General features: G+C 39.5%; 1 protein-coding gene across 4 annotated transcripts; it reads left to right on the top strand.

Annotated features, from left to right (window-relative positions):
* Positions 1-1,788: 1,788 nt before the first annotated feature.
* LOC145465592 (uncharacterized) lies at positions 1,789-23,085 on the top strand. Of its 4 annotated transcripts, none has more exons than XM_081449367.1 (5): positions 1,789-2,019; positions 11,233-11,648; positions 12,155-12,392; positions 13,460-13,561; positions 20,175-23,085. In XM_081449367.1, the coding sequence occupies exons 2-5, from the start codon at positions 11,247-11,249 to the stop codon at positions 20,294-20,296; spliced, it is 864 nt and encodes a 287-aa protein (XP_081305493.1). In that variant the 5' UTR covers positions 1,789-2,019; positions 11,233-11,246; the 3' UTR covers positions 20,297-23,085. The 4 variants fall into 4 exon arrangements, with proteins under 4 accessions (XP_081305493.1, XP_081305496.1, XP_081305495.1 ...); XM_081449369.1 differs by lacking the exon at positions 1,789-2,019 and adding an exon at positions 9,877-10,212; XM_081449370.1 differs by lacking the exon at positions 20,175-23,085 and having other exon boundaries at positions 13,460-15,821.
* The last annotated feature ends 4,182 nt before the right edge of the window (positions 23,086-27,267 follow it).

Below are 27,267 nucleotides of genomic sequence, written 5' to 3' on the forward strand. Positions count from 1 at the left end.
TGACATCAGCTCTAAACAGCGTGCAAATTGGTTCCATTAAGTGTTAACTGTTCTGTGGTCGAAAGAAAAGGAGGTGAGTAGATATAAGATGACTACGCAGTTCTTTTTATTCGGGCGGGCTGCGGCAGAACAAGTCCATACAATCAAGCATTCTCTTCATTTTTTGTTTGTTTTCTATAGTCAATAAATATACGCAAATCATAATAACCAGTATAATCCATTGATAAACATTAGTCCTAAGGTGAAAATGTTCTCTGCGAGGCTATATTCAGGTTTCATGCAACCAAAGTTGTGAATACCATATCTGAACGGGGTTTTTACTGACGCGAAAGCCTACATTCTTTGGTCTTAATTTCAACTAATTAGGAATTTGTATTGCATATATTTTTTATTATTGCAACAATAACATTACATTACATACAAAAATTATATACTCTACTTACAGTGCCAACATAACTTAAAATTTCACAATACTAACAAAACTTACAAATATTATGCTAACATTATTTACAATTTATTAATATCTTACATTACTTCCATGCAGAACGGTAGCTACAATAGGTGGTTTTCTTATATATTTATTTGTGACTGATGCCTTAAGGACATCATTGACTATTTGAAAATCTGGCATGTCTAGCTCTCCTTGCTCTTTCGGCCTTAATATTGTTCTGTATTTAATTTTAGCTTTATTATTCCTAAAAACTATGTAATTGCTTAATTTACCGTGGCGGTGAATTCTCATTGATGAAAAAGTTAGAACAGATGTGTTATAAACGAGCTTGTAAATCGCTAAGGACTTTAGAATCGTTATGCGGCCCTAAAATGTAAGCTTTCTAGGATACCACAAGTTAAGGAGGTCTTTCATTTTGATTAGTTTCTGTTCAAAAAATTTATGTTGTAAGCAATTTCATTATTATAGGAGATATTAATTTCCAGTACAAGTATAGAGTCGGCTGGCCAAGCACTGAATTCCAAGGGGTTTTGCTATGTTTTTGCGACTTGGACCTAACCACATGCGTTCAGTTTTACTTTTATTTATGTCTAGGCCAGAACATTCTTGGAAGTTGGCAAAAGTTTGAATAAATTTGCTGAGATTTCGTGTCAGAAACAACTATAGCAGTGTCATTTATACTGCATATCATCCGTACGCTTAAAGCTATTAAGAATGAGCTAAGGATTAAGTCAAAGCAACAGTGGAGACCTGACAAGAGAGATGAACTCGGAAAATGAAGGCGTTTATCAAGATGGATTTTCGCTCTCAAACTTCAAAACTTAAGGGATTTGATTACGTAGTTTTCTAGGAATTAGAAGTTGGCTCATGGGCACAAAGGCATTGCACAGAGGCAAGTCGCGCGTGATATTTTCCCATCAAGTGTGCTTGGTATTTTCTGGGTAAAATTAAGTAAAATTAACTGTCGATCTTTGCAAATGAAGAAATATTGCATTAATTTCTACTAAAGCAAGCAGGTCTAGGAGAACCTGTTAATCGTTGTTCGTTTTGACATTATTTATGCACGCTGGAAGTTTTGTCAACGCTCTGTTGATTTCTTTTTACGTATTAAAAATAAGAATGAAATTGAAGTTAACAACAATAAACACCAAAAGAGAGATGTTTAATTCTTTGTTTTTCAGTTATCGTTTTAAATGCCGTAACCCCATGGCAAGATCGCGAAGACATGAAGTTTGTTTGGGTCAAAACTCCAAGAACTACATTGACGTTAAAACAACACTTTTATTAGCAAAGACAAAGTAATCAAAGACAAGACAAATCTAAGAGAGGTCGTCCACAATAAAGCTCGTCAAGCGTAATAAAACCTGCTTAACTAAGCTTGCTCATGATAATTCTAGTTTACTGATTGGCAAGTTGAGGACAAAGGTTAGGCGTTGGTTGACAGACATACGCAATTGCTTGATTGGAAACGGAATAAACTGAGCGCATCCTTCGCCATCAGTCCACAACAACTTGCAGGTTGATGTCATCGAGTCTTACCTGTCCTGGTGGATAAGTCGAAAGTATCGGTGAGTTTGTTTGCTATGACTGCATATTTAAAAAAAACACAAAACAAAAAAAAAAACGGCGGTTAAAGTTGTGGGCAATGTTGCAGCAAACAAATCTTGCGTTTTTAGGTCCTATTAAAAGAGGCAATTGTTCCGGTCCGCGCACTTCCGATGATCTAGCTAGATCGTAATGAAGGCTAAGGTGCATTTCCTTCCGACTTACTTAACAGACTTTTATTTCCGGCAGCTGACTAATGTGTTATAGAAATGCCAGTACGATTCATTAGTATAAACGCTGCACATGCTGAATTTCTTGCGTGAAGAAATTTCAAGTTGAAGCAAGATGGTTATCGAACGATTTTCTTTGAATGACCAATCTGAGCACTTTATTATCAGTTTCTCTCAGATCTTTCGTTAGTTACTTTCCAAAATTGATTAGGACACGAAGACCGTAATAAGCAGGAAAATACACTGCTACAGACCGGTAAAGACCAGTTCTAACCGCGGGTTCTTTACCGATGCGGCCATCCTTCGGTCCCGATTAGAAAGTCATAATGCATGATATTTTCACTGTTTTAAGAATGGACCAAGATTTCACAGAGAAATAGAACGGAGGAACAGACTTGATAAGAGAGGTGAACTCGGTAAAAAGAAGGCTTTTTTAATGATGCCTTTCAGTTCAATATAAGAACTTCAGAACTTAAAGGATTTGATAATTTAGTTTTCTGGGAATTTGAAGTTGCCTCAAGGCCACAAAGGAATTGAAAGTCGAGCGATATTTCCCTATCAAGTCCGCTCACTATTCTCAGCTTATCTTAACCTTACTCTCTCTACAGTGACTAACGGTTGTCGACTGTAAATTAATAAACATTGAATTGGTTTCATCTAAAACAAGTGAGATGTGGCCCGATGCGAGTAAAATTAAAAATCGCTCAGGAGAACCAGACCTTTCAGTCTTCCTTTGTTTTCACAATAGTCCAAGAAGTATTTTCATCCGGTTTGGTGAATTCAGTCCAGTTTAGATGAAAGTAGACATTGATGATAACAAAACCGAGAAGAGGCATACGTTCATTAGCTGATGGCTTGAGTTATTCCCTTTTCACGTCGAAATTGGAATGGCATGTTCAATTATAAACATTTGTTTAGGTTGGAAATTCCAAGAACCGCGCTGCTACAACATAGCTAGGTAAATCAAAGATCTTGGTTTTAAGCCAAATGCATCTCCATCCGTTCCTGTTCTTGTGCACGTCTGGACTCAAGCATTAAAACTCTGAAGCTCATTTTGCTCCAACTAGCTAGTTCAACTGACTCGTGCGGTCATTTGCGAAGGCTTGCTGTGACAAATTCAAAATGAAAGAGAAACAAATTGAGGTGTCTTTTGACGAATGTAATTCTCCTGATAGTCTGGCTTTCCGGGAATCCTATTCATTGATCGATTCTAATCGTTCAGTGAAAATGAATGTGATATAACTGTGTAAAAACACTTCAAAGAGAAACGTGATGCAGCCAAATTGGCTGATGTTTTCTTGTCTGTCAAGATTTTAACCAGACCTTATGAACGATTCACAGTTTCTGCCTGGCCTTACAGATTTAAATTAAAGACAATTTTCAATTACATCCACAGCCGATATATCTTTCTACTGTCTCAATGAAAATAACTGACCTATCGTTATACCCGAAGCCTAATTCGTGCTTCTTGGTCAAGACCATCAATCTTTATCATGGAAACCCTTGCATGGCTGGAACTGTTCTCGATTTTGGCCAGCGAAGCTACGGTGCTGTATTGTGCAAGTAAAATTAGCAGCTTAATTTGTTTTGTGTGTATAGATAAAACAAATTTGTTCACGGTAAAGAAAGATATTTCGATGGAGTTTTAAATCAATGCTGTCACTTTACGATAAGCCGCTTTAGGAAACTTATTGGCTCAAAGAATGGAACTGAATCACGAACCGCGTTATTTCTGGGAAATTCGATAAGTTGAATAACTCGTTTAGTAATGTGATGTATTAATACTTTAGATCCGGTTATTTCTGCTTTCTTTCATCGTCTGGCAGTATGAAAACATTTGAAACGAATTTTGAATTTATTTTCATGAAGTTTATTGCTGTATACCAATCACATAGTTAAAACAATGAACTTGGCCACAATATCTCTAGACTTCAGTTCCATTGTCGTTTTTGTTCTTTAAAGACCAGACATTTTCACGAAATAGATTCTTATATCTTTCTTATGATATTCTTCCAATTCAACATTTCAGAATGGGCAATGATAATACCTTACTGATTGTGAACTCTTGCATCATATTAGAAGATAAATTTGAATTCTTGGGAGACAATCAAGGCGCCAGTTGGTCTCACTTGACGTTCTACAGCATTCAAGCCACATAATTAGCTTTTCTGAGAAACAATGCTGATGAGTGCACAAAGCAACATACTATTTTAATTTCTTAGCGAGTTTTGAAAACAAATATCAGTCCACGGCAGCAGTGGTAACGTCTAGTGAATATTGGGTTCAAAGTCGTGAGAAAGTTGTTTCCAAAATTAACACAGATGCATCTTCATCTGTCTCTAGCTCTGTTCCGGCTTGTGTATGTGTTGAATAAAAAAATTTAAAAAATTAAAACTCTGAGGTCTACTTTGGTCCCCTTAGTTCACCTCAGTGACTCGTGTCCTTTGCCGACTCGCTGTGATCAGTTCAAAATGAAAGAGGAAACAAATTGAAGTGATTGCTGGTTGTATTTAATACTCGTAATAGTCTAGCCCGTCTTTAAAATCCTATGCCCCGAGGTAAACTTTATTTTTGGAAACTGAAAGCTTACCACATAGACTTTAAGCCAAGATAAGAGTTTATGAATGCGTCCATTCAATCCATTCAGAACTTCAGTTATGGCTCTCACTATCCATGTTAGAATTGTGTAAATTTGTTGTTGCTCATTGTAGATATTTGCCATCAATTACAGGTTATGCCCAACACTACGAATATGCACCTCACTGAAGACGAAGCCATGGGAACAAATTAAATTGGTTATTTTAAATGAGTTGTTGGGCTCTGAGTCTGATAATTGTAGAACATGATCCAGGAGATTTCATTTTCACATGGCTTTTCTCGTTGTAGAAATACTAAACCAAAGACAGATAATTAAATATGCATTAAAAGTTGCCAAATGGCCATTTTTCAGGGTCTCCCTAACTTGGAGGGAATCAAGCGTCTTTACCTACTATTTTTCCATAACCATTCGCCCACCAAACCTAACATTTGTGACAAGTTCGAGGAAAATAGGAGATTTGAGCTGTATCACCTCCTGCCTGCTTCTGCTGGTTTTCTCATGGACGCGCTCTTTATTTTTCAAGCTGGGAGCGAAAATTATCACATTGAAGATATTGTATTAGTGCTCTAAAATTGAGTATTAACTTAAATTGTTTGAATGTTTTATCAAGGAAAAATTACGTTGTACCAAACTTCAATCCCGGCTTTTCGACAACTGGTGTTATCATTCGATGCATTATTTTCTTCCTTTCCACAGGCCGAAAGCCCACTACGTGAGCCCCAATTAACTGCCTACAAATAATTGTCTGCTCATGCATAATACCGTTTAAACGTGCTTTGATGTAAATAATATTCTGCTTATGTACAATTAAAACCGCGCTCTCGTGTGAAAAAAGGCGGATCGCTTCCTTGAACTGTCGGAGATTAATTCCGTGGGATGCCTGTGGCAGGCCACGGTTAAAAGGTTTGCCCGGGGTTCCTTTTTCATCGTCGACGCGAATCGACAAATTTGATAGACAATGGAATGCACGTCACAGCTGGAAGGTTAAACTTGGAAGCACATGCAAGATGACATGACTTTCGCAGAGGTAAAAGTGCTGTGATTTCGAAAGATTCTGCGAGGAGAGGAGAGGTTTGAAGCAACTTTGACACACGATATTCATTGAATCAGTGCATTCCAAAATCAAGGGGTCCATCATGGAAAACATCGAGACCGACCATTTCAAAAATTGGTTCAAATTGAAATATCTGTTAGTTTGCACTTGAAGACATTTAAACCTCGAGAGTTTTACTCTATCGCAACCCATGAGTCGACATTCGTGCTACGTGTATGTTTAAGGTTTTGTCTATTCTTGCTGATATTGAGCTACCTGTTTACCAGAACGCACATGTAAATAGTGTTTGAGAGAAGCTTTATTCCAGTCGATGTTTATTTTATTTTCAGCGTTCCACTGTTAACATTTATAAATACAAAGGGAAATATTTGTTAAGAAGAATTGCTCATGGTCCTCATGGAAACTTTAATCCTTTCGTTATCTCGAATAAACAAGCACACATTATCAATGGCAATATACCGGTTACGTTACGTTGCGTTGTTTTTCTCTCACACAACTGAGCCTCTAAGGACAATCAATACTTTTCTTAAAGGAGAAGTTCACCCAAAAATAGGCACTTTTTTTTCTTTTCACCAACGGAAAGCTAGTGCAATGATCGGTCACCAAAATTTCAGCTTCCAAAGCGCTTTCAAACCAATGTGAAATCCTCGTCTAAAGTTGCACGAAAGTCGAAAAACAACGCCGCCATCTTGAAGTAACTTAGCAGCCAGGTGATGTATGCGTGACGTCAAAGAGCTCAGCAAAATGGCTGCTGTGGAGCCCTATCGCTTCGAGCCAGAGCGTGCTCCCGATGAAAACCAAGCACCTGATCGAGAGGATGATAACGATGGGCCTGAAAGACTTATCAATGTGAACTGGTGCACCTGAGGTCGTTGTGAGACCAGAGAGACTGCAAGAGAATGTATCTGTTGTCTCGAAGAGCCCGAATCGGAAAACAAGTTTGCGGAAGGTATATTATCAATTTTGTACTTTTCCGCCCTTTCAATGCACAGTCAATCAAGCATCAAATTACCTTGATTAAGCCTAGTTTAAAAAGCCCCGTTCGGAAATGAGCATTGCCATGACCTGACATGTGTTATCATTTTCATACCTGAGTTAATAAAGTTTTTAATTAGTCCCTACTTGGCTTGTCAATAGTCATTGATATGTTTTTATCACAAGGAGTGAGCAATCGTAGAAAATGGTGTGTGTTTCAATCGTAAATAGACAGTAAAGAAGGTTTTTTTAGCTATAAATTCCACAGAACGTGTCCTATAAACAGGGATTTTTGTTCGAAACTAATTAAATTTGGGGTCACTTCACTTGCGAAACAGGGATGTGTTGTACAACAGACCACGAAGAGTTTTCTATCGTATGCCTAAATCGGGCTGTTTTAAGAACAGCAATTACAGGGTTCCATTATTTAAACAGATTGCCAGCACCCTCACCCATGTAGAACCGGTAAGAAATGTATATGTATAAATTAATATTTATTAATATTTATCATCAAGAATGCAGCAAACAAAAATTATACATCACAGCCTTGTGGTCTTTATTTCATTATGTGAAGCAATATTATCCTTCAAAAAATGGTCACTTGAAGCTCTGCTTTTAACAGTTGAAGTTGTTGACAGTCTATAACATGTTTACAACTCGGGTAGACAGTACAGTAAAGGCTATTAATTCTTCTGAAAGTTGCATGTCACATAGCTGCAAGCACCTTAAACATTAGAAGATATGAAAGATGTAAATCTTTATAACTTGAAGAAATTAGGACCTATTTCTATTTTTAAAATAGCATAAACCATTCTACATGTATACTGTGGTGCGTATTTCAGAAACTGTCGCTATGCAGCATACAGACAGTATGTGTGGTGGATATACGGTAGACTGAGAAAGAGAGACAGAAAAATTATTCCGTCATGTGTTGCATCTATTATAAGAAAAGAATTCCCAGAAGCTGATGGCAATTACACAGGCTTTAAGGATCCAGTCACTAAGGCTGGCTTAGCATTCCGGCTCTAATTTGTTTCATTGTTCAAAAAAATTCTTAATCACAACAATTCGTTCATGCAGCCCTGAAACAAATTGAACGTAAAAATGTAAAAGTAAATTCACAGGAAAGACTGTTTACAGTGTGGTACCATATAATAATACCTTGTCATTTGTAATAAGAAAAATTGTTATTGAAGCCTTGACACATACATTGCAATGATGTCTTCTTTGTTTCCACGGGGATTTGGTGCAATATTTTATGGAAGGTGTGGCCTTTCAAGGTCGGGAACTTCAATCTCCCCCTTCTTCAGTAAAATGGTATCACTCAGAAGAGCGTGGACAAACTGATATGACTTGTCTTAGTATATGGGCTTCGCCACCCACTGTTTCTGTAGCTTTGGATATACACACTTCTAGCGCTCATCTCCAGAAGTGGTGGTGGCCACCCCTCTCCCCACATTGCAGTTGTGATCAATAACAGCAAGCTGCGTTCTGCTAACCATCCCGTTGTAGGAATAATACTGCTACCAATTCACATATTTCTTTGCCATTGAGCCATGGAACACCTCTAAACATCCGGTTTGAACTAAATCAGCCAGGAGACGGATATCCTTCTGGAGCTTAGGTTTCCATGCCACTTCCTTCAGAGCGTTGTGTGCAGGAGATCCAATTGGAAGCCATACTTTGTTTCTTCTCTGCTCATTAGTAAGCTCATCATGGTCGCAAGCCGAAAATAATTGGAAATCAGGCCATTCGCGTACGTCGGCCACGTGGTAAACGACTGATTTCCATTTCTCTTGGCAAAGCAGTTGATCCTCATCAGAAGTTGCCGCGCACCACCACAAGTGATTAACTACAGATGCAGTCCATGGCAATAGATCACCGCATTCGCGTTTCTTGGACGCAGCAGCAATACTTTTGTGCACGGACTTTGTCAAGCGCCATGGATCGAATCTGTGTTTGATGTGGACCTTTTCCGCTCTCATCATTGCGGCAACTTGGAGATGCCTGCATATCAAAAATAAAACGTCGACAGGTTAAATGTCTTTTCGAGTCTTTTATAGTGGCAGTGACGTTTTCCCACTCTTTTAATATAGTATTCCATCGGATAAAGAGTACATTAACACGGAAGGAAAATCATATTACGTTTTACATAATTTAGGTCAGTTTACAGGTCGGTTGACTTGCTCTCGTTACAAGACTCCTCGTTTTCTTCAAGCCAGTTGATGCTTGGGCAATGAAAGAAATCTGCACTTTCGCCATCAGAATCTTCATCTTCTTCGGGGTTCCAATCTTCATCTGAGATGTCACAGCTGCAGACTGAGCCTGAGTCATCAATGTCATCACGCCATTCCTCATCAGACTTGTCAGAGAGCACCGAATTGTGTTCAACTGCCAAGGAGACAGGCTCAACGTTTGTTACTGCATTCTGCGGCGGGTCAACATCCTGCTCTGGTTTGCGGCTGTAAGCATGATCTAGGACCACATTAATATTTTCTTCGTCGTCTCTCAGGTGCTAATTCAACAACTGGCTGGTCTATAAAGACGTCTAGGGGTTCTGTTTGTGTCCCCACGTTAACAAACGTTTTGACAGGAGCTTCTATGATGGAGTCTGTTTCTGCACCAACATCAGCAAATTGTTTCACAGCATCTCCCTCAAGTACAAGTGCAAGCAGACACAAAGTAACAGAAAGCAGAAACAACAAGTGTATTCAAATCTTCCCGCCGACTTCGCGCCAAACTTCACGCTGAGCTCTTTGACGTCACGCATACATCGCCTGGCTGCTAAGTTACTCTAAGATGGCGGCGTTGTTTTGGTTTGGAAGCGCTTTGGAGACCGAAATTTTGGTGAGTGACCGATCATTATACTAGCTTTCCGTTGGCGAAAAGAAAAAAGTGCCTATTTTTGAGTGAACTTCTTCTTTAATGTTTTGATAGTTACCCTACTCCAGTCCTCCTCTCACACGAAAGAGCTTCTAATTATATAACAGACAATCAGTGCGTTAGCCTGTTAATGTTTTAGTAGATTCGTTACGTTCATTGACGGCAATACAGCTCTTCACAATATTTTAGTCTTCAAAAACTTTTAATTATTTGAAGACTAAAATATTGTGATTGGATAAACGCAACGTTTTAAAAAACGTTGCGTTACCATTCATGTCTCAAATTTTCTGGCAGTTGTCAACTTAAGTGATATGGTCGCATTAGAAAAAAAACAAATTCCATTTTCCACGTTGCAATATATTACTCCAGCCAGTTTTGATGCTATTTCTAAACACCATGCACACTCTTTTTCCATCTTGTAGATCACCCGGAAAGAGGAAATAGGAGCCGGGGAAGGAGACTCTGATCACACAGTGTAATTTTCCGCCTACCCTATTTTCCACTACAAACTGACAGTGCTACGCTCAATGCTAATGCCAATGCCAATGCTAATGCCAATGCTACGCTTACTAGCCAAAGCATCCCACGGAATCGTCTTAAGGCGTCTTGCTTAATTATGAAAACAAACTCGGTGATCGACTGTTTAAACAATTTTGAATTAATTTACCGCAAAATATCGTGATTTCTCAGAGTCTCGCATATCAATATAATTGATCTGGTAGCGTCTGACAAATCACGAAATTTTGCCCAACCTCGTCCAATAATTGGTAATTATTTTCGGCACATAGATCTAGTTGAGAGAAGACTGCCAAAAAGCTGATTTAAAATGCTACGTATGGTTCAGAAAAAAAAACCCTATCGAGACACCTTAAACCCTCTTATTAATGTATTCCTATTCCACCAATTCAAAGAAGAAGCTCAAAGAAGCTTAAAACTGGGAGTTTAAAGTTTCACTATCCTTTTTGTTCACAAAGATAAATAGTTAACACCATTTTTCGCCAAAAAAAAAATGTTTCGTTATTCTCTAGTGCTACACGTTCCATCACATGTGTACAGTTCCAACTACTCTTTTTAGCTTGGTCAATATCCAGTATGAATGATATGGAAGGATTCCCTTGCTTAACGTTGTTTCATTCGTTTACATTTTATATTGGCCCTTCCTTACTGTTCAGACCTGCGATATTCGCAGGTAATCATCTCGTAACTTGATCTGAGTTAAACGTAAGCCATTGGAATTGCACTCGTTTCCAACGTTGAAAACGTGGCTAACAAGGAAAGCTCAAGGATTTAAACTTACATACGATAGAGGTATTTGAAATGAAAACTTCACTTCCTTAATATATCCATGCAGTCATTCTCCTCCCCGAGGACCCCGAGGCCTCTCCTCACAGCCCTGAAAATGGAGAAGAAGCGATTACGAACCGGCTCAGCAACAGGCAGACCAGTCATTTATTACGTAGCACTCTAATATGTTTTCTTGTTGTCTTTGGTGCAGGCGTGACCATAAGCATGGACGTCCGATGGGAACATTACATAAACGGTGGCTCTATAAGGAAGTTTAGGGAAGACGCTATCGAACAGACCGAAGAAGTTGAAAAGCACCTGAGTACCTTAAACGGCATTAGACAACATTTAGAAGCTATCGACGCCCTCATTGCTGAACAGCCTTCTCAAAGTTGTCAGGATGTTCTGGCTGTAAAAGGTTTCTGCGAGAAGATTCTATTTAGCAACTACGAGTACGTGAGTAACGGTGCTGCTGCCGTTTCAATGACGTCCCGTCAAATCAAGGAAGAGGAATCAAACATTCCGGCATCAATGCAACCTAAAGTGAAGGATATCAAAGGCTACTGGAAAAAGATCAAAGCGCGAAGCAGGATAATTGAGAGTCTGATACAAAAGATAAACAAAAGGGTGTGTGTTTTTAGTCTGAGAAGATCTGTGATATGATTAATTAAATGATATCACTAACCGTTTGTTCGTATTTTTAATTCACAATCCGACCTTAACGCTGAATAAATGCTAATGGCTTCGAACGAACAGAAAGCTTATCGATTTTATCTTCCAATATAATTATACACACAGTTACCTTTTTGCACGGTTACACGAATTGTTTGAATCTAAAGATGTTCTACCATTGCATTTGTGACAAAACGATATGGATAATGTACTGATTGTGTCTTCGTTACGCTAGTCAAACGTCACGATCAAAAAAGCGTATTTATAAGGCACTGGTGTGACTGCGCGTCCCAATTTCGCTTACTTATCGGGACACAAGTCTCGTCCTGGCGGACAGCGGACGCGGTACCAATTCGAAATGAATTTAAGAAGTCCTCCTTCATCAAGATGTATATGAGAATTATTAAATTACGCTCCTCTAACACTGTTTTAGCTGTATGCTTTTATTCACTTTCATACAGATCCAAGAAGCCGGAAATAAAGGATACAAAATCTCCCAAAGCGAAAAGATTGACTTTGAAAGGGATATATTGGATCTTGAAGAAACCTTAAAGATATGCGCTGACTACCTGAGCCAGGTAGGCAGGGTACAGAAAATGTTTGCTTCAGACATCAATAACTATTTGAGTAGTGTTGGCGTGCTTACTGTCATTGGAGGGGTAATTTGCATCATTGGCGCTTACACCGCTGTTGTCGCAGGTAAGTAATAGCTACCGTATTTTTGATCTTTTCCATTGTATCCCTGAATTGACTTTTATACTTTAGGCTAATTGTAGCCATTTGTGTTATAAGCTATGTGCGCGTGTATCTTGACTTCATAGGAATGAGTTCATTGCTGGAAGCCATACTGACTAGCTGTAAATGTCCAACATCTTCAAGCAGAAGTGTTTATGTTAGAGCCTAGTGGCCAATCATACCGGAAGTAATATACGGTTCCACTAGCATGAACCAGCTAGTAATATTTGTGCTCTCCTTCCCTCCCCGGATGTAATTCTAGTCCATCGCAAGGTTACAATATATTTCCTGGATAAAGAGTCTCGGGGAGAGATACAACACAGTGATGCAGCCAGAATATTGAGCCCGAAATGGATGGCAGTATCCGGAGTCCAGCACTATAATCAAAAGGCCCCAGACCCTACCACCCGTCATTTTCACTTGGATATGAAAAAGAGAATGTGTGCCTCTCTTAACGTTTCAGGAAAGGCTACTGGCAACTGGAGAGCTTATATCCGAGGATTTATATCCAGTTGCCCAGTTCTCCGCTATAAGAGAAACGTAAAACGACAATATGGGACTTGAGCAAACCACAATGGCAACGAATAATGTAGGGCCGTACAACAAAACAACAACGTGGAACACCCAAGTTCTGCATGGATTGGAGAACCTGTACTACGACAGCTGATTTTTTCTTATCTCCCGTTCAGTGAAGTTTAAAGCTATCATGACAAATTTTTATCAAATTTTTTGAGCGATAGAAGTATTAAACGGATTTAGGTAATTGCAAAATTTAAAGGTAAAATTTAATATTTTTTTTACTAAGCGTCGTCTTGGCCAGCGCTTTCTTTATAAATAGAGCTTCCTAATGACAACGACGACGATTATGATAATGATGACGACAACGATGATGCACATGGTGAATAAACTACACACACGTCCAGAAGCGAATTTTAAAAGTCAGGGATATTTTGATTTTAATTCATTAGCTCTTATTCCTGAATCATTTATGTATCCACATTTAATGATTTAAACTGTATTACCTTTTCCAGTTGTCGCAGCAATTGCACGGCCTGAAGTAACAGCAGCCTGTGCAAGCTGCCTTCCAGGAGGAGCACTGGCTATGTACATACATAATTTATATCGCTTCTGGTGTAAGTATCTGGTGCGGAGAGCTAAAAAGGGAGGCCTGCTCTCTGAGTTAAGGACTCTAGAAATGGCTGACAGAAAAAATTAACGAGGTTACGAAAGTAAAGAAGAAAATTGATCTTGGACAAATTTTCAAAGAATGAAAACCGAGTAAAGTTACATTCATTTTGCACTCAGATTACATACATTCTCTGAGTGTGATGAATACACAGGGTTCAGCGGGGACACCACTTACAATTCTGTCGTCAGGTATACTTGTTTTAGAGTAATTTGATATTCTTTTACTGCAGTTCTCATTTACTGCAAGTTTTGCCCCCGATTTCTCCGCTTTCCCCGTTGCACTTCAGATATCTTTTAACCACTGACGTTGCCGTTGCCGTCGGGGTTTTCTTAAAGTCCTTTTTTAAAAATATGACGGATACACCGGGGAAAGTATGTGCAAGTGTGTTATACAAACTGATAATTCTGTCTCTCTGTCAGTGATTGTCCATTGATATTTGAACGTGTCTCCAAGGGTTTCGTTATTCGCGAGATCGTACTGATCTCTGCGAAGTTATGGAGATAGCATGCTTGTACTACAATGTTCATCATTCTCTCTTGTATTCATTGCAAGGTAGCTCCCTATAATTTAGCTTGATTTTAATATACAGTGACGTGCCAAAACTCCAAAACACTTTAAGAAACACTCCTTTTTCAAAGCTAGTGATGGATTAAAAAAAAAATGCATGGCATTGTTGATTGTTTGCTGAATTTACCGCTAACAAAAGATCTTACCGAAACTTCGGGAATCAAGCTATCACTTGGTATAAATCAAGACTGAAAAACAACGCCGTTCCGAGTTGAGAAATCTGCAGTCATGGCGTCAGTGCCTGCAAGGTCGCTCAACAAAAAGGTTGGTAGTTGAAATCTTGTTTCTGCGTAGTTCAGAAAGATGTAAAGCAGAAAAGGTTGCTCTTAGTTGTTTTGCATAAACGGCCTTGAAACTTTTGTAGTGAAGCCGAAGGGATATTCGGCGTCGGGAACCAAGCGAGGACGAAAACTTGCAAATTCGCCAGGTGCCACATGGAAAGATGGTGGACAACAACGACGTCTTTATTTTATTGATTTAGTTTTGAAAAGTTTTATGTATCGATTAGCTTCATATTCATTATTGACTTTGTTTTCAATCTTGTTCTTAAAAATTTAGGGAATCCGAAGTGCCCTTGTAAGCAAAGTTCTGCTAGCTGTCCAAGGAACTTGTTAGCTTTTATCACCCAGACTATCGTACAACAGATTTGAAGGAAGCGAAGAGAGAAAAAGCTGACGGTCTGTGGCTAAACATTTGCCGCAATCGCAACGAGTGCGATTAGGCAATAAAACAAATGAAGGGAGTGGCATTCTTTTTCTCCTCTGTCTCCTCCCTAGAGCGAAGAAGTAAAGAAAAGAAAAGTGAAGACACTCAACATCAAGAAGACGTGAAAAGCGATGTAACAGAAGAAAAGTACTAGCCAGCCATAACATACTGGATAGCTGTGCAGTCCTTCAACGGCATGCGCGTATCAACAGTGCCCTTGCACGGCCTTATTAAATACGGGCATGGAGGTGACGGCAAAATCCCTGCCAGCCTGTAAAAGCGGCAACGAGGAAGAATCAGCCGCACAATTCTGTTCCGCCGTGAAAGATCACAACAACATGTTTAGGCAGAAAAATGTGGGCCAGTCATTTGCCCATGGCATGGTAATACTACAACATCAACTGTTAGACGAGCCTATGGAATCTCTGCATGGATCATGGAAGCGAGCTTGTTGTCAGATTGCAGCTTATTTCTAGCAAGTTTGCTGTAAAGCTACAGGACAAATTGGTACCAGCTCTTGTCAGTGCTGGCCTGGAATTTGACGTGTACGGAATCAAAGCATGCAATATTCCCTCTCAAGCCCCAAAAGTCGCATAAGTACTTGCATCACTGCTAGTGGTGGCGATAAATCGAGCGAGCCATGGTGTAGCTGGGTTACGCACTGCATGGCGGAGAAGTTTTCAAGAAGGGGAAGTCTTCTAAATACACATACCAACTCTGTTGTTCCACAAAGAAATTCCTTTGGCTACTTGGCAAAAGTGATAGCTTTGAAGACACCATCGTAAAGCATCTCACTGACAAGCTTTTACAAATTCTTGAAGACAAAGAACGCGAGTTCACCAGACAGCTGGCTCTTGAATACGACTTGATCAAGGTAAATTCAGGCTAGTGCTTCTCGGGGAGTCAGCAAAAGTTCAGGTTAAATCCCATCAGAAACGCAGATATTGGAAAAGTAATTACCAAACAGAAGACATTCAACAAAGGCATGGTCGACAAGACAACCCAATTTATGTTTCAGGATGAGGCCTACGCTAAGCTGCTCGACCCTTACGATTGGACGTTTCGTCCATTTTCACTCGAAAAACGTGTCCGTGTCTTTTTAAGCTCATTTATTTTGTTACTCAGAGTATCTTATTCTGTCGCTCCCAGGTTCTTACTCATGGAGGCCTCACCGCCCATGACCGGAAGTATAGGTCCTCTTATAGCATAGGATGTTCCAGTTTATCACCTGTCAGTAGCACATTAATTTTGTTGAGCATAACGCGGCAATGGATGTGCGTCTCCGGAAGTTTCAGTTTAACAGCTTTAATAGTCGTCCCAGAGATACAAAAATTTCTGAAAGATCACGCAATGGATTGCATCGTTTGGGCAGCCATGTGGCCAAGACCCCCGATGACGATCTACCCCCTCCAGTTCCAGGACCTGTTTCCGAGGAGGATCTCTTGGATGAAACGGAGAAGCAAAAAATACGAACCTTGACTATGGAAGACAGTGAAAGCGAGAACAACAGAGAAGATGACACAGTTCAAGAGGCACGTGGAGAAAGGGAGGATGAACAAAGTCTTCACGAGGACGAAAGAGCAGAAGAGAACCCTAAACTCTTGCTAGTCGGATAGTTGGGTGGAGAACCTGCAACCAGCAACCCCGACACGGCTTGAAGCAAAGGCAGTTGGAGTTAATTGGTGCTGGGGTGAGGCGACGAAAACAGGAATGGGAGAAACAGTTGGAAGCCGACCGCGTGCGCTTTCTGGAACGGATGAAGGCTAAGTGGATCTCGATTGTAATACTGCAGGAAGAGGACACCCATCTACTGGATTTTACGGAAAGCCTATACCGTCCAAACATTGAAAGATAAAAAGCTGAATACTTTTGAAAGAAAAAAGAAGAGGAAAGTATGCTAGCAAAAAAGTCCCACAAATACTACACGGACGAATGGGTGCATGCAAAAGAAAAGGAAGTACAAGAGCTCAAGAGGCAGGAAGACGCGGCTGTCGACCCGGACGCTAAAGATGATCATGTTTGGTAGATGCTTGGAGATTTCGTTTCCTGAGAGAGAAGTTCCCGGTCTGAGAAAGCTTGTGCTGTTGGAGCGAAGCTAAGAAGACCGCCGTAGAACGTGGATGGTGTTCAACTGACCAAGTCGAAACTATCAAGAGCGTATGGTGTGTCTTATCCGAATGAGCTTTAATCCCACGACGAATAGGACAAGTTCATTACGTCTTCGACAGCGGGCTCGACACAAAGCTCCCAGGTAACAAGCCAAATCAGTTCGTCGCAAAGGGAGAGGCCAAGAAAAGAGAAAGACCTTTAGACGATACCAAAACGAGCCCTTGTCACCAACCACTTCACTCTAAGTCAGCAATGAGAACATTGTTGGGACCTTACTGAGAATACTCACGCTTTTGTTAGGTAATATTTGAGCCTTTATATTTCAAGAGTGTCGATAGAGTTATGGTTAGTTTGTGAAGGCCCAGCCGCAGCCGTTACTCGGCTTTTGCAAATGCTGTTTTGCTTCAATTAAATTGTCTACATCATCGTTGTGATCTACACATTACGTTAACGCTAAAGTAGATTCAGCATCGATCTAGTTATCAATCATGCAATGGGAACCGTGTTTATGTACATTGACTGATCACAAATTAAAAGAAGAATAACGGCATGGAATTACATTATTTTTAAAATAAAGCAGCGAGAACAATAGCACATTCAAGCGAGTCTTTGATTTCTTGCTGTTAAATTCATTGCGTTAGTCTACTTGTGGCACTATTTAGAATATGATCCAAATCTTAATTAGCGCCGCCCGACTTAGCAAAGAGTTGGCAGTTCTTCCGGTCTGAAAATAAAAATCGGGGTCTCTTTGGATCCCTTGCCATTGGCCGAAGTTTTATCGTTTGATTCCAGCTTTGTATATTTGTCTTCCTCGGGACTGAACATCCAAATTTTACTTCTCGCGCCAATTTCTGACAGTTTGAGTACATTTTCTCGCTTTGGTTTTGGTACGCGTGCTCGACGTTGGGGTGGTGTCTCTATTATCGTTTTACTTCCATTGGTAAAAGAAGTATCGACTCTTTCATTGTCCTGTTCTTGAAAGCATTCAGCGCACGTCCATTTGTAACTCTGATCCCTCGTCCCCGTCCAATTTTTCCAAGATTTCGTGCGCTTTGCTAGCCGTTGCATCGAAAACTAGTTTGCTCATTAACTCTCTTAGTTTGTTGTGCTGTCCTCCATTTCTCGTTACCAAAACGTAAGCACAGGTCGGCTTGAGCAAAGGACGAATGGGAGCTATGTAGCCATCCAACACTTGCATTTTAGTGTTGTTCAGGAATAGAGAATCGAAGCATATTTACCGGCAGTTTTGAACATTTTCTGGTCAATAAAGCCGCCGTTAGTCTGAGTTTTGTTCACCATCGCAACGGTTAAATGCTGATTTGTCATCGGACGTGGGCCTTTAACCATGATGAACAAATATACAGCGAGGAATTTGGTAGCAAACGATGAGTCCAAGTCCTTGCATGATTTCAGTACGTTCTCCTAGCGCGGCAAGCAACACCCCACGGCTTCCAAGGGCTCTTCCAGCGTGCCCCAGTGTCCCTTGGCTTCTAGGGCGTCAACATCGAGTTCACCGGTCCACTGTAATCTCATCATTTTAGAACGGATTTTGCACCTTCTTTAAGTACGTTGCTGTTGAAGACAAGCCCCCAAATACCGATTCCGATGCTCCGTTCACTTTTCTCGTTTAATTTTCCTTTCTCCGTTCACTTTTCTGCGATCACTTTTACAACCTCCGCCACTGCCGGTGAGCAAAGACAGAAATTCGTGAGCGATGTCGTTTGAAATCTCAAAAGTGGCAACTGTCCTGATTTGACGTTAAGTCTCCCGACTGTTGGCTTTATTTTCGTTGCCTTCATTTTCGTTGCCTTGAGCATGAAACGACTCAATAAGGCCAAAGTTTGGCTTTTTGTCGGAATAAAAGTACCATTGGTGTTTGTCCTTTACGTGTTTCTTGTAGCCTCTTGGTGTGGTAAATCCATCATGTTTGTAGGTTTGGACTGGACAGTGAAAAAAGCCGTCAGAATCATGTTCCTATAAGTGAGGCCTCTTGTGTTTCGGCGATACGTTTAGTAACTTTGATTGACCAGTCAACCGCGTCTCCTCGTTTGTTCATCTGCAACACCAATTTTAACTCGCAATGATGCGACAAGACACACCAGCCTTCCCATACTAGCTGGCGTATTTATTCCCCCAAGAGACATCATTCAATATTTGGCCAATCAGAGATCTGTTTATTTGCCCTCTGGCCGAACATGATTCATGTTGCCCCTTACCGCACTTTCTCTAACCCACTGTTCACACAGCACAATTAAACAAGTCCGGACATGCCTTTCTCACTCTGGTCATTGATAATTCACAATATAAAGAAATCAAGGACCGAGTTTGAACTTACACGGGCCTGTCAGCTGATTATTCATAAGCCTCTAGCAGGCGACACCAGCTTAAATTGATTTGGCATCGTCGTGTATTGAGAAATTGCCGTTCCCATGCAGTGGAAACGGGAACATTTTGATTAGGAACAAAATTTTAAGTTTGTGAATCGTACCTTTTTATCAAGGTAAACCGCGTACTATGTAAGTTAATAGGAACAAAGAGTTCCCTATTGGGTTAAGTGAACATCAGATTAGGAACGCTTGTTCTCCTTTCACCCAAAAGAGAACAAATACAAAATCGGAACTGTTTAAAAATGACCTATTGTTCCTAAAAGTACAATAACATAACAAATTGTTCCTTTACACCGAAATAAATAGGAACTTTGTGTTCCATATTATTACAAAAGGACCGTTTGTTCCGAATTTAAGTAATCTTTGTTCTCGTTTAAGAAATAAAGTTCCCTTCTGATAGGTTTGCGTAAATCGTTCTAAAAGGCAGTTAAAGGAACAAAAGAAAGAACTCGCGAAACACTCGTTTCTTGAAAAAGGATATTTCTCTCGTTTTGAACAGCTTGAAATCGAATTTTTAAATGTTTTACGGCAAAGAAAAGCCCAACGACACCCTGCACGAACAAATCAAGTGAAAACGCTTTGTTTAAAGGCAAAATCTTGGCTCTTAGTACTTTTGGGAAACGTTGATGATGGTGTGTCGATGATGATGATGATGATGATGATGATGACGATGACTAAAATGTTAATAGTAACAATAAAAGCATGGCTCCAAGATAAGTCTAACCAACATAAGCAGTTACAATCAGTAGACTGCACTCTGACTCATACTCTTGCTTTTCACTATTGTAGGTTTTATAGCCCATCTCTTTGAGGCTTCAGCTGTCGTTGCTTGTCTCTACCTGGTGGTGACTTGGTGGCGTGCCAGGAGCAAATCTTGCAACAGCCTATCATTCATCTTTCGCAATTTCTGAGATCTAATAAAAAAAGCCAAGACATACGTTTTAGACTAAATTAAGTACTGCAGTCCCGAAAACGTCCGAAAATGAGCTCCTACACCTCAGGCCTTGTTCGAAAGTTGTATTTCACATCTGTTGGATCTCATTCAGGAATTATTTGCATGAGAAGTTCGAGGTTACAACTGATTAAATTCGAGAGATTGAAATTAAATACGACTCTCGAAGCGTCTTCGACCGAGCCAGTTAAATTTTCGAAAGGAAGTTTGATAGTTGATTTAGAAGTCAAACTCCACATGTGCCGAATGGCATGCACAAATTATGCTACTGTATTTTCATTGTAATAGCACTGTCGTGAGAATATGCCACAAAAGGCCTTCGATTATCTCTCAAAAACACCATTTCCACAAGAATCAGTATACTTTTTTTCATTTTTTGGTGGTAAATGTTTGTTTTCCCTCCGACTTTCTCACAATTCAACACGGTAGAAAAACTCGCAAGAAAATTAAACTTGGAGATTAGCATTTCTGTCGCACATTGGTGACTAGTTTCCCAAACTGACTATTTGAAGTGAAGCCAAATAGAAGGGAATTTTAATCTTTTCAAACCTCTTCTTCATTTGCTCACGACCGTGAATTTGGCTTGACGCATTTAGAGTTCGGCAGTCTGAATCAACAGTCAAACTTATTAATAGTTTTGATTAGCTTAAATGGGAACAAGATATCGGAACGTGAAATGCGATATTTGAACTTGGTCCAGGCCCCATAAGCTCCTCCAAATTAATAGACTTCCCTATGTTGACGCCAATTTAAGTCTCTTTCCTTCACCAGTTTTTGTTTTTGTTTGTGTTTTGGTTTCATTACGTGAACTTTCGCGCTTCAAGCAACTGTACTGCTTGTTCTTACGGTATAATAGCCAAATGACACTTACCGGTTTGGAGGGGTAAACCACGACGTGTTGTCTTTCATATTATTTAATTGAAAGATAAATAGAACCTATCTAACTCAGAGCTTAGTAAGTAAATATCAACTTATTCTTAACTAGTCACCATAGCAACGAGCTGACCCTACCGACGTTCGCAGAGGTCTGGCTAGTTTCCAATTGAACAAGAAAGGGAAAATCTTCGGGTCACCTTTACGAAGATTTCATAGACACGGCACGTACACTCTGTTAATGCTCCTTTTGTCTTAACTCTTGTGCCGGGTATTCTCGTTGTTAGGTTTTACTTCGTAGAAAAAAAAATTACGTTGTTGCACTCGTAAGTCACTCATGATGTTGGCACACGTTTCCTGGTGTAAAGGAATGTATATTCAGGGCTAAATTAGAACTTCAAACTGAACTGAACTGAACCTTAAATGTTCTAAAATAGCAATTTGCTTTTTGTAGGAGATAGGATTGAAGTACTTTTTTACATTCAATCTAGTAAATATATGACTTAAATTGTAGTTATCTAATATATAGAACTGAGAGTTATACTTCTTCGTACAAGTGCAATGTTAACCTCCTGTTGAGATAAAACTATTTCAGATTTGACATTTTTAAAAGAATGGACAGTTTTAAGAGGGTCTGGATGGTGATTCTGTAATCCCAGTTACCAGTTAAATTTTGGCCGATTTTTCAGTCCCTTTCTTAGCTATTAGTATAGTCTTTGCAAAACTGACTTTCAGGTATCAGAAAAAAAAAACACATGTCATTTACCATATGACAGTTAAGATTTTGACCTATTCTCAGTTATCAGTTTAACACCATCCAGACCCTCTTTCAACAGCTTTTTCAGTGCACCGTTTGATATCCCTCTAATTTCTCTGTTCAAATAGTCAAAAGACAGGCGAAAGAAAAAAAGTGACGAAAATAATTGTAGTCTCGTTGAAATAGCAAATTTTCTGAACCAGTTTTTAAAGAAAAGTTTGTTTATAATGCCAGTTGTGAGAATTAAGATTTTAATTCAAATTAAGGAAGCACTAAAAGGGTTGAAGAAGTCTTGGCAGTGTAAAACTAGATAGTTAAAGAATAGGCGTAGTATTGAAAGGCTGAATATACCAACAGCCTTATTGTAAGGCCTCAAGGCTAATTTTCTTAAAAGAACGTAGACAATAGCTAACAAGCATTTTTATTGTACTTGTATCATGTTATGTGGCTATAACAGAAGTTTCAACTTTCTTTATGGTAATCTGTGGAGGCTGTTTAAACTGCTATTAGCTTGTAAGAAAATGCTTGTCTTTAATTTAAAAAAAAAAACAGTTCAGTTGAACTTAATTTTTCAGATGTCGTCCTTTTCTGCGCTTTACGTCTATTAGCTATGGCGGGTGTGGAAGGAGCCGTGACCCAATGATTAGTGCTCTGGAATTCGCATTGAGTGGTCTGGGTTTGGGCTTTACCTGTTCTCGTTGTGTTGTGTTCTTGGGCAAGACACCGTACTCTTACAGTGCCTCTCTCCACCCAGGTGTATAAATGGGTAACAGCAATCTGTGGAGGCAACCTGACAGAATGCTAAGGAGCACCCTGCTATTGACTAGCATTCCATCCAGGGTAGCGATTAGATTGATGAATCATTTGAACTTCTTTTGATCTGGCGCGCTCCGAAAAACAAACAGATGATGATGTTCCAGTTGAAGCCAGGCACATGTGATAATCTTTTCATAAAACGATGATAATAACATTGTGGCCTTCTTTAGTTAAAATGAAAATTGGCGACGTATTCTTTTTTTTTTTATCAATGTATACTTCCAGTCAAAGTTAAATCTATAAATTTCTAGCAATAATAAAGTTTGATATTTAGCAAATAACAACTTCCGCGTCGTTAGATAAATTTCCCTAACATCTGCAGACCTTTCACTGTTTAGTTCGCGCTAACAATTTGAACTTTAGAGAGCTTTTTCAGCCTTGTATTTCATTTATGATCCAGTTCGTAATCTTTTGATGCGCTCCACATACCATTACATAACATGACATTAGTTAAAACAAACACATTTCTCTTGTATGATATGCAAAGTGTTTCTAAAGGGTACAACTCTCAGTTCAATTGAACTGGTTTGGTCCATGATCCGAGATTATTGCCCGCGTTAAAACATATTCCCGGTTAATGTAGTTTCGATTCCGGGAAATTTTTCAAAGTGTCCTTTGGATCTCGTATCAAGGATGTATGGATTTATAATGTACTTCGAACCTAAAGAATACGTTAATCTTTGAGTAAATCTATGGCCTCAGTTGTTAGCATCGCCTCCGCACGCCCAGTTCTTGTACGCTTGTTGACACAAAACATTTTAAGGCCCCGAATCTAGTAGCTAAGAGTTTGTTTTGACTGGCGCAACTGACGCGTGTCGGTTTTCCGAGAATCTGGGTTCAGTGAAACAAAATGCCTCTATAAACAGTCTGGCCTTTCTAAGAAATCATTAAATATTAACTTCGTACGTTGCTTATGGCCATCTCATGCATAATTTACTGAGATCAAAACTGGAATTAGACTGGGTGTGCACTTTTTTGAAAAATGTTCAGAGTTTTGGGCAGTGTTGCTGGACAGATCAATAGATTCACGCGTTTTGAAACTTATTACAAGAAGCAATGGCTCCGCGTACTTTCGATGATCTAGTTAGATCCCGACGAAGTCGTAGGAGTTTTCTTCCTAACTTACATATCATTTCCATGTAGCTGATCAACGTGTCGTAGAAGTGAACGATGTAAACGCTGCGCGTGTTGATTGCCCCTGCTTGCCAGAATTTCAAGTTATGATTATGGCAAGACGGCTATATATATCCAATCGTGATTTTTTTTGAATGAAGAATCTAAACCCTTTGATTTATCTGAAGTTTCGCTTTATTTATTTTTGGAGAATTTGATAGGTTGAATTGCTTTCCATCTTCTCTATTCTACCTGTAGTTTATCGGTTAAAACATTGTCTAACTTGGCCGCAATATTGCAATACTTCAGATCCATTGTCGTTTATAATTAACAGTTAGGCTCTTTCAGAAAGGACACTGGTCTTGCCCTTCTATTAATGGTTCTCAGGAATGCTCCAATAATCTCACTTCGTAATCTGAAGACTATAAAACCCATCCAAATTATTATTAGTAGAAAAATTTGCAATCTTTGAAGACACGCAAGCCGCCGGTTGGTCTTACTTGAAGTTCTAAGGCATTCAAGCCACATAATAAGCTTATCTGAGAAACAATGTTGAAGAACGCATAGAGCACGTCACATTTACCCAAAGTTTAGAGAATATCGGTTTCAAAGTTATAACAAACATGTTTCAAAAGGTATTAAACTTTTGTGACAAAGTTGTAGCAAAATTGTGATTAATTACATCGTAACGTGTGTACTTTTCATTAACATTTTTATTACTTTTCCTATATCAAGCAGTGTTGACGTATTCAGGTAGGGCATTTATTTTAATGTAACTGATTGGTTAGTTGAGAACAAAGCGTGGGCGTTAGCTGACGGACATGTGCAATCACGACAATTGTAAACAATAAACTGTGCGCATCCTTTGCCACCAGCTCTAAACAGCGTGCAAATTGGTTCCATTAAGAGCTAACTGTTCTATGGTCGAAAGAAAAGGAGGTGAGTAGATATAAGATGACTACGCAGTTCTTTTTATTCTGGCGGGCGGCAACGGAGCAAGTCAATAGAATCAAGCGTTCTTGAGGCACATTGTAAGAAGTATTTCGATGATTCAGCTAGATCGTGTTAAAGACGAAGGTCTACTTTTACTCCTGACTTACGTAACAAACTTTTATTCTATGTTGCTGATCAACGTATTGTAGAAGTGTACTACTGTCAAAATCGCTGCACAGCAGTGTTGAATTCCTCTGCTTGTCGCAGTTGTAGAACAAGACGGTTGTCGAATAATTTTCTTCGAATAAACCTATCTAAGCCGAACTATATTTTCTGTTCGCTTCAGTTTCTGTTGGTTTTCTATAATAAATAAATATACGCAAACCATAATAACCAGTATAATCTATTGATAAATATTAGTTCCAAGGTGAAAAGGTTTTGTGCGAGCCTATTCAGGTTCCATGCAAACCAAAGCTTTTACTGACGCGAGAGCATTAGGCCAGTCCCGATTGCGCTGGGCACTTTTCGGCACTTTTTCGAATTTGGAGCACTATTTTACATTTCCAGCACTCTTGAGCACTTAATTGACTTTTGAGCAGAATTTGAGCATTTTTTCGATTTTTTGGGTAACATTTCAGCACATTTTTCACAATTTTCCATATGTTAAATGCTATATTTTGTCTTTGAAACGTTTTCAGTAAAGCCGAGTAATTCTATTATCATGAATTATGAATAATTCCACCTTGTCGCCTGACTGGCTGACTGTTGTCATAGAAATGCACGAGCTATGGTCCTTTTAACCGTGGAAACATTCGATTTTGATTGGTTCGTGACTTCGTGTTTCTCAAAACTTTTAGCGCTCTTTTCTGCTCAGTGCAGCTTCTGACGAAAGCATTGTTTGTGTTGTATAGCACTGTTTCTAAACCAGTCAAATAGTGTAAAGATGGAAGCAACAAACCAGCTCAGCGAGTCTGAAGACGAAAACATCATTGAGCCAATTACAGTGGCAGTAGATTCTTGGAGTGTCGTTAAGTGCACCACAAAGCGCATCGATAGCACGGAATCGAAAAATGCCTACCAACAAAGGAATTAATAAGCAGAGAGGAAGCGCTAAAACTACTAATGATCATACGTTGATTAACATTAACGTACACTTTTATCAAACTAAATAAGGTCGTATTTCTAATGGAATGGGGAACTAGAAGTAATGATGATGGCACCGTAGCACATTTGTAACTACGGTTTCGGTATTTTGGTAAATTTCCATGCGGTATTGCGGTTTTTTACGTTTTTTTTACGCGGTTTTGCGGTTTTCGGACCCCCCTTACGCCCCCCTCAGTTGGGGAAAAGGTTTCAAAAACATTCGATCAGAATTGGGCTGATGCGTTAGCTGCTAGCGACAAAGGTTCCTACTTCAAGCAGGAGAAGTTGCTTACACTGGACGAGGAACACGTTTGACATTCTCTAAGCATTACGTCCTTGGCGCTTTCACCGTTCGAAGCGGTAACAATAATAAACATCTCAACTTAATCGGTATTTCGTGGCTTCCTTCACGTTGTTTACGAGTGGGCTCTTACGTTGTCTACGGCATCTCTAAACTAAGGCGTTTCAAAAAACCGAAAGGAAGCAACAGAAGCGAAAATTATTTTGTAACCAACCTGGCGCACAAGCGGTGGAATTCAGTTCTTGCGAATAATATTTCCCGCCGGATGCAACATTTGAGACTCCTTTGTCATTGACACGAGCTCTGTTGTTAAAATAAAATGAGCCTTTACTTGGTCGATCAACGCGTCATCATATTCACACACATTAAACCGGAAGAACACCTCAAAGTATATTTTCCTTCGTATCTCGAAACAAAAATTTCAGTGAGTGAAGCCCACATTTTGAGTTCGTTTCCGGCGAGCTTTCAACGTTTTTCGCTGAAATTTGGAGAGAATGTTGCCCGATAATCAGGCAAAAAAATAACTGTATGGGGAGAATTTTAATTTTTCGCTTCTTTCAAAAGTTAGTGACCGTTTCAAAGAAGAGAATGCATGCTTTATCAAAACTCAAAGTTTAACTGCGTGTCAAAAACAAACCAGACAAATAATCAAAATTTCCCGTCACGATTTATTAGAGAAAGGTGCCAAGACTGACATAGCGATGTTGATCGCGTCCTCCCGCTCAAATCCGACCGGAAACGAACTTGATTAGTGAACCTCTTTACTTTTGGAAATAAGGCGCCATATTCGGAAAACCTTAACTTTTTTTTATTTTATTGAATATACCTTCGTAATCTACAAATCTTAAGGTTTCAGATAATTTATACTTTACTGCATGGGGTTTGCGTGCAATGTCCGACCGTAATTTGGGGTATACTGATACCTTAAGGGCATCATTGATTATTTGAAAATCTGGCATGTCTAGCCCTCCGTGTTCTTTTGGCCCTATCATTG

Source organism: Orbicella franksi, chromosome 13, assembly GCF_964199315.1.
Source record: "Orbicella franksi chromosome 13, jaOrbFran1.1, whole genome shotgun sequence".
NCBI classification, from domain to species: domain Eukaryota; kingdom Metazoa; phylum Cnidaria; class Anthozoa; order Scleractinia; family Merulinidae; genus Orbicella; species Orbicella franksi.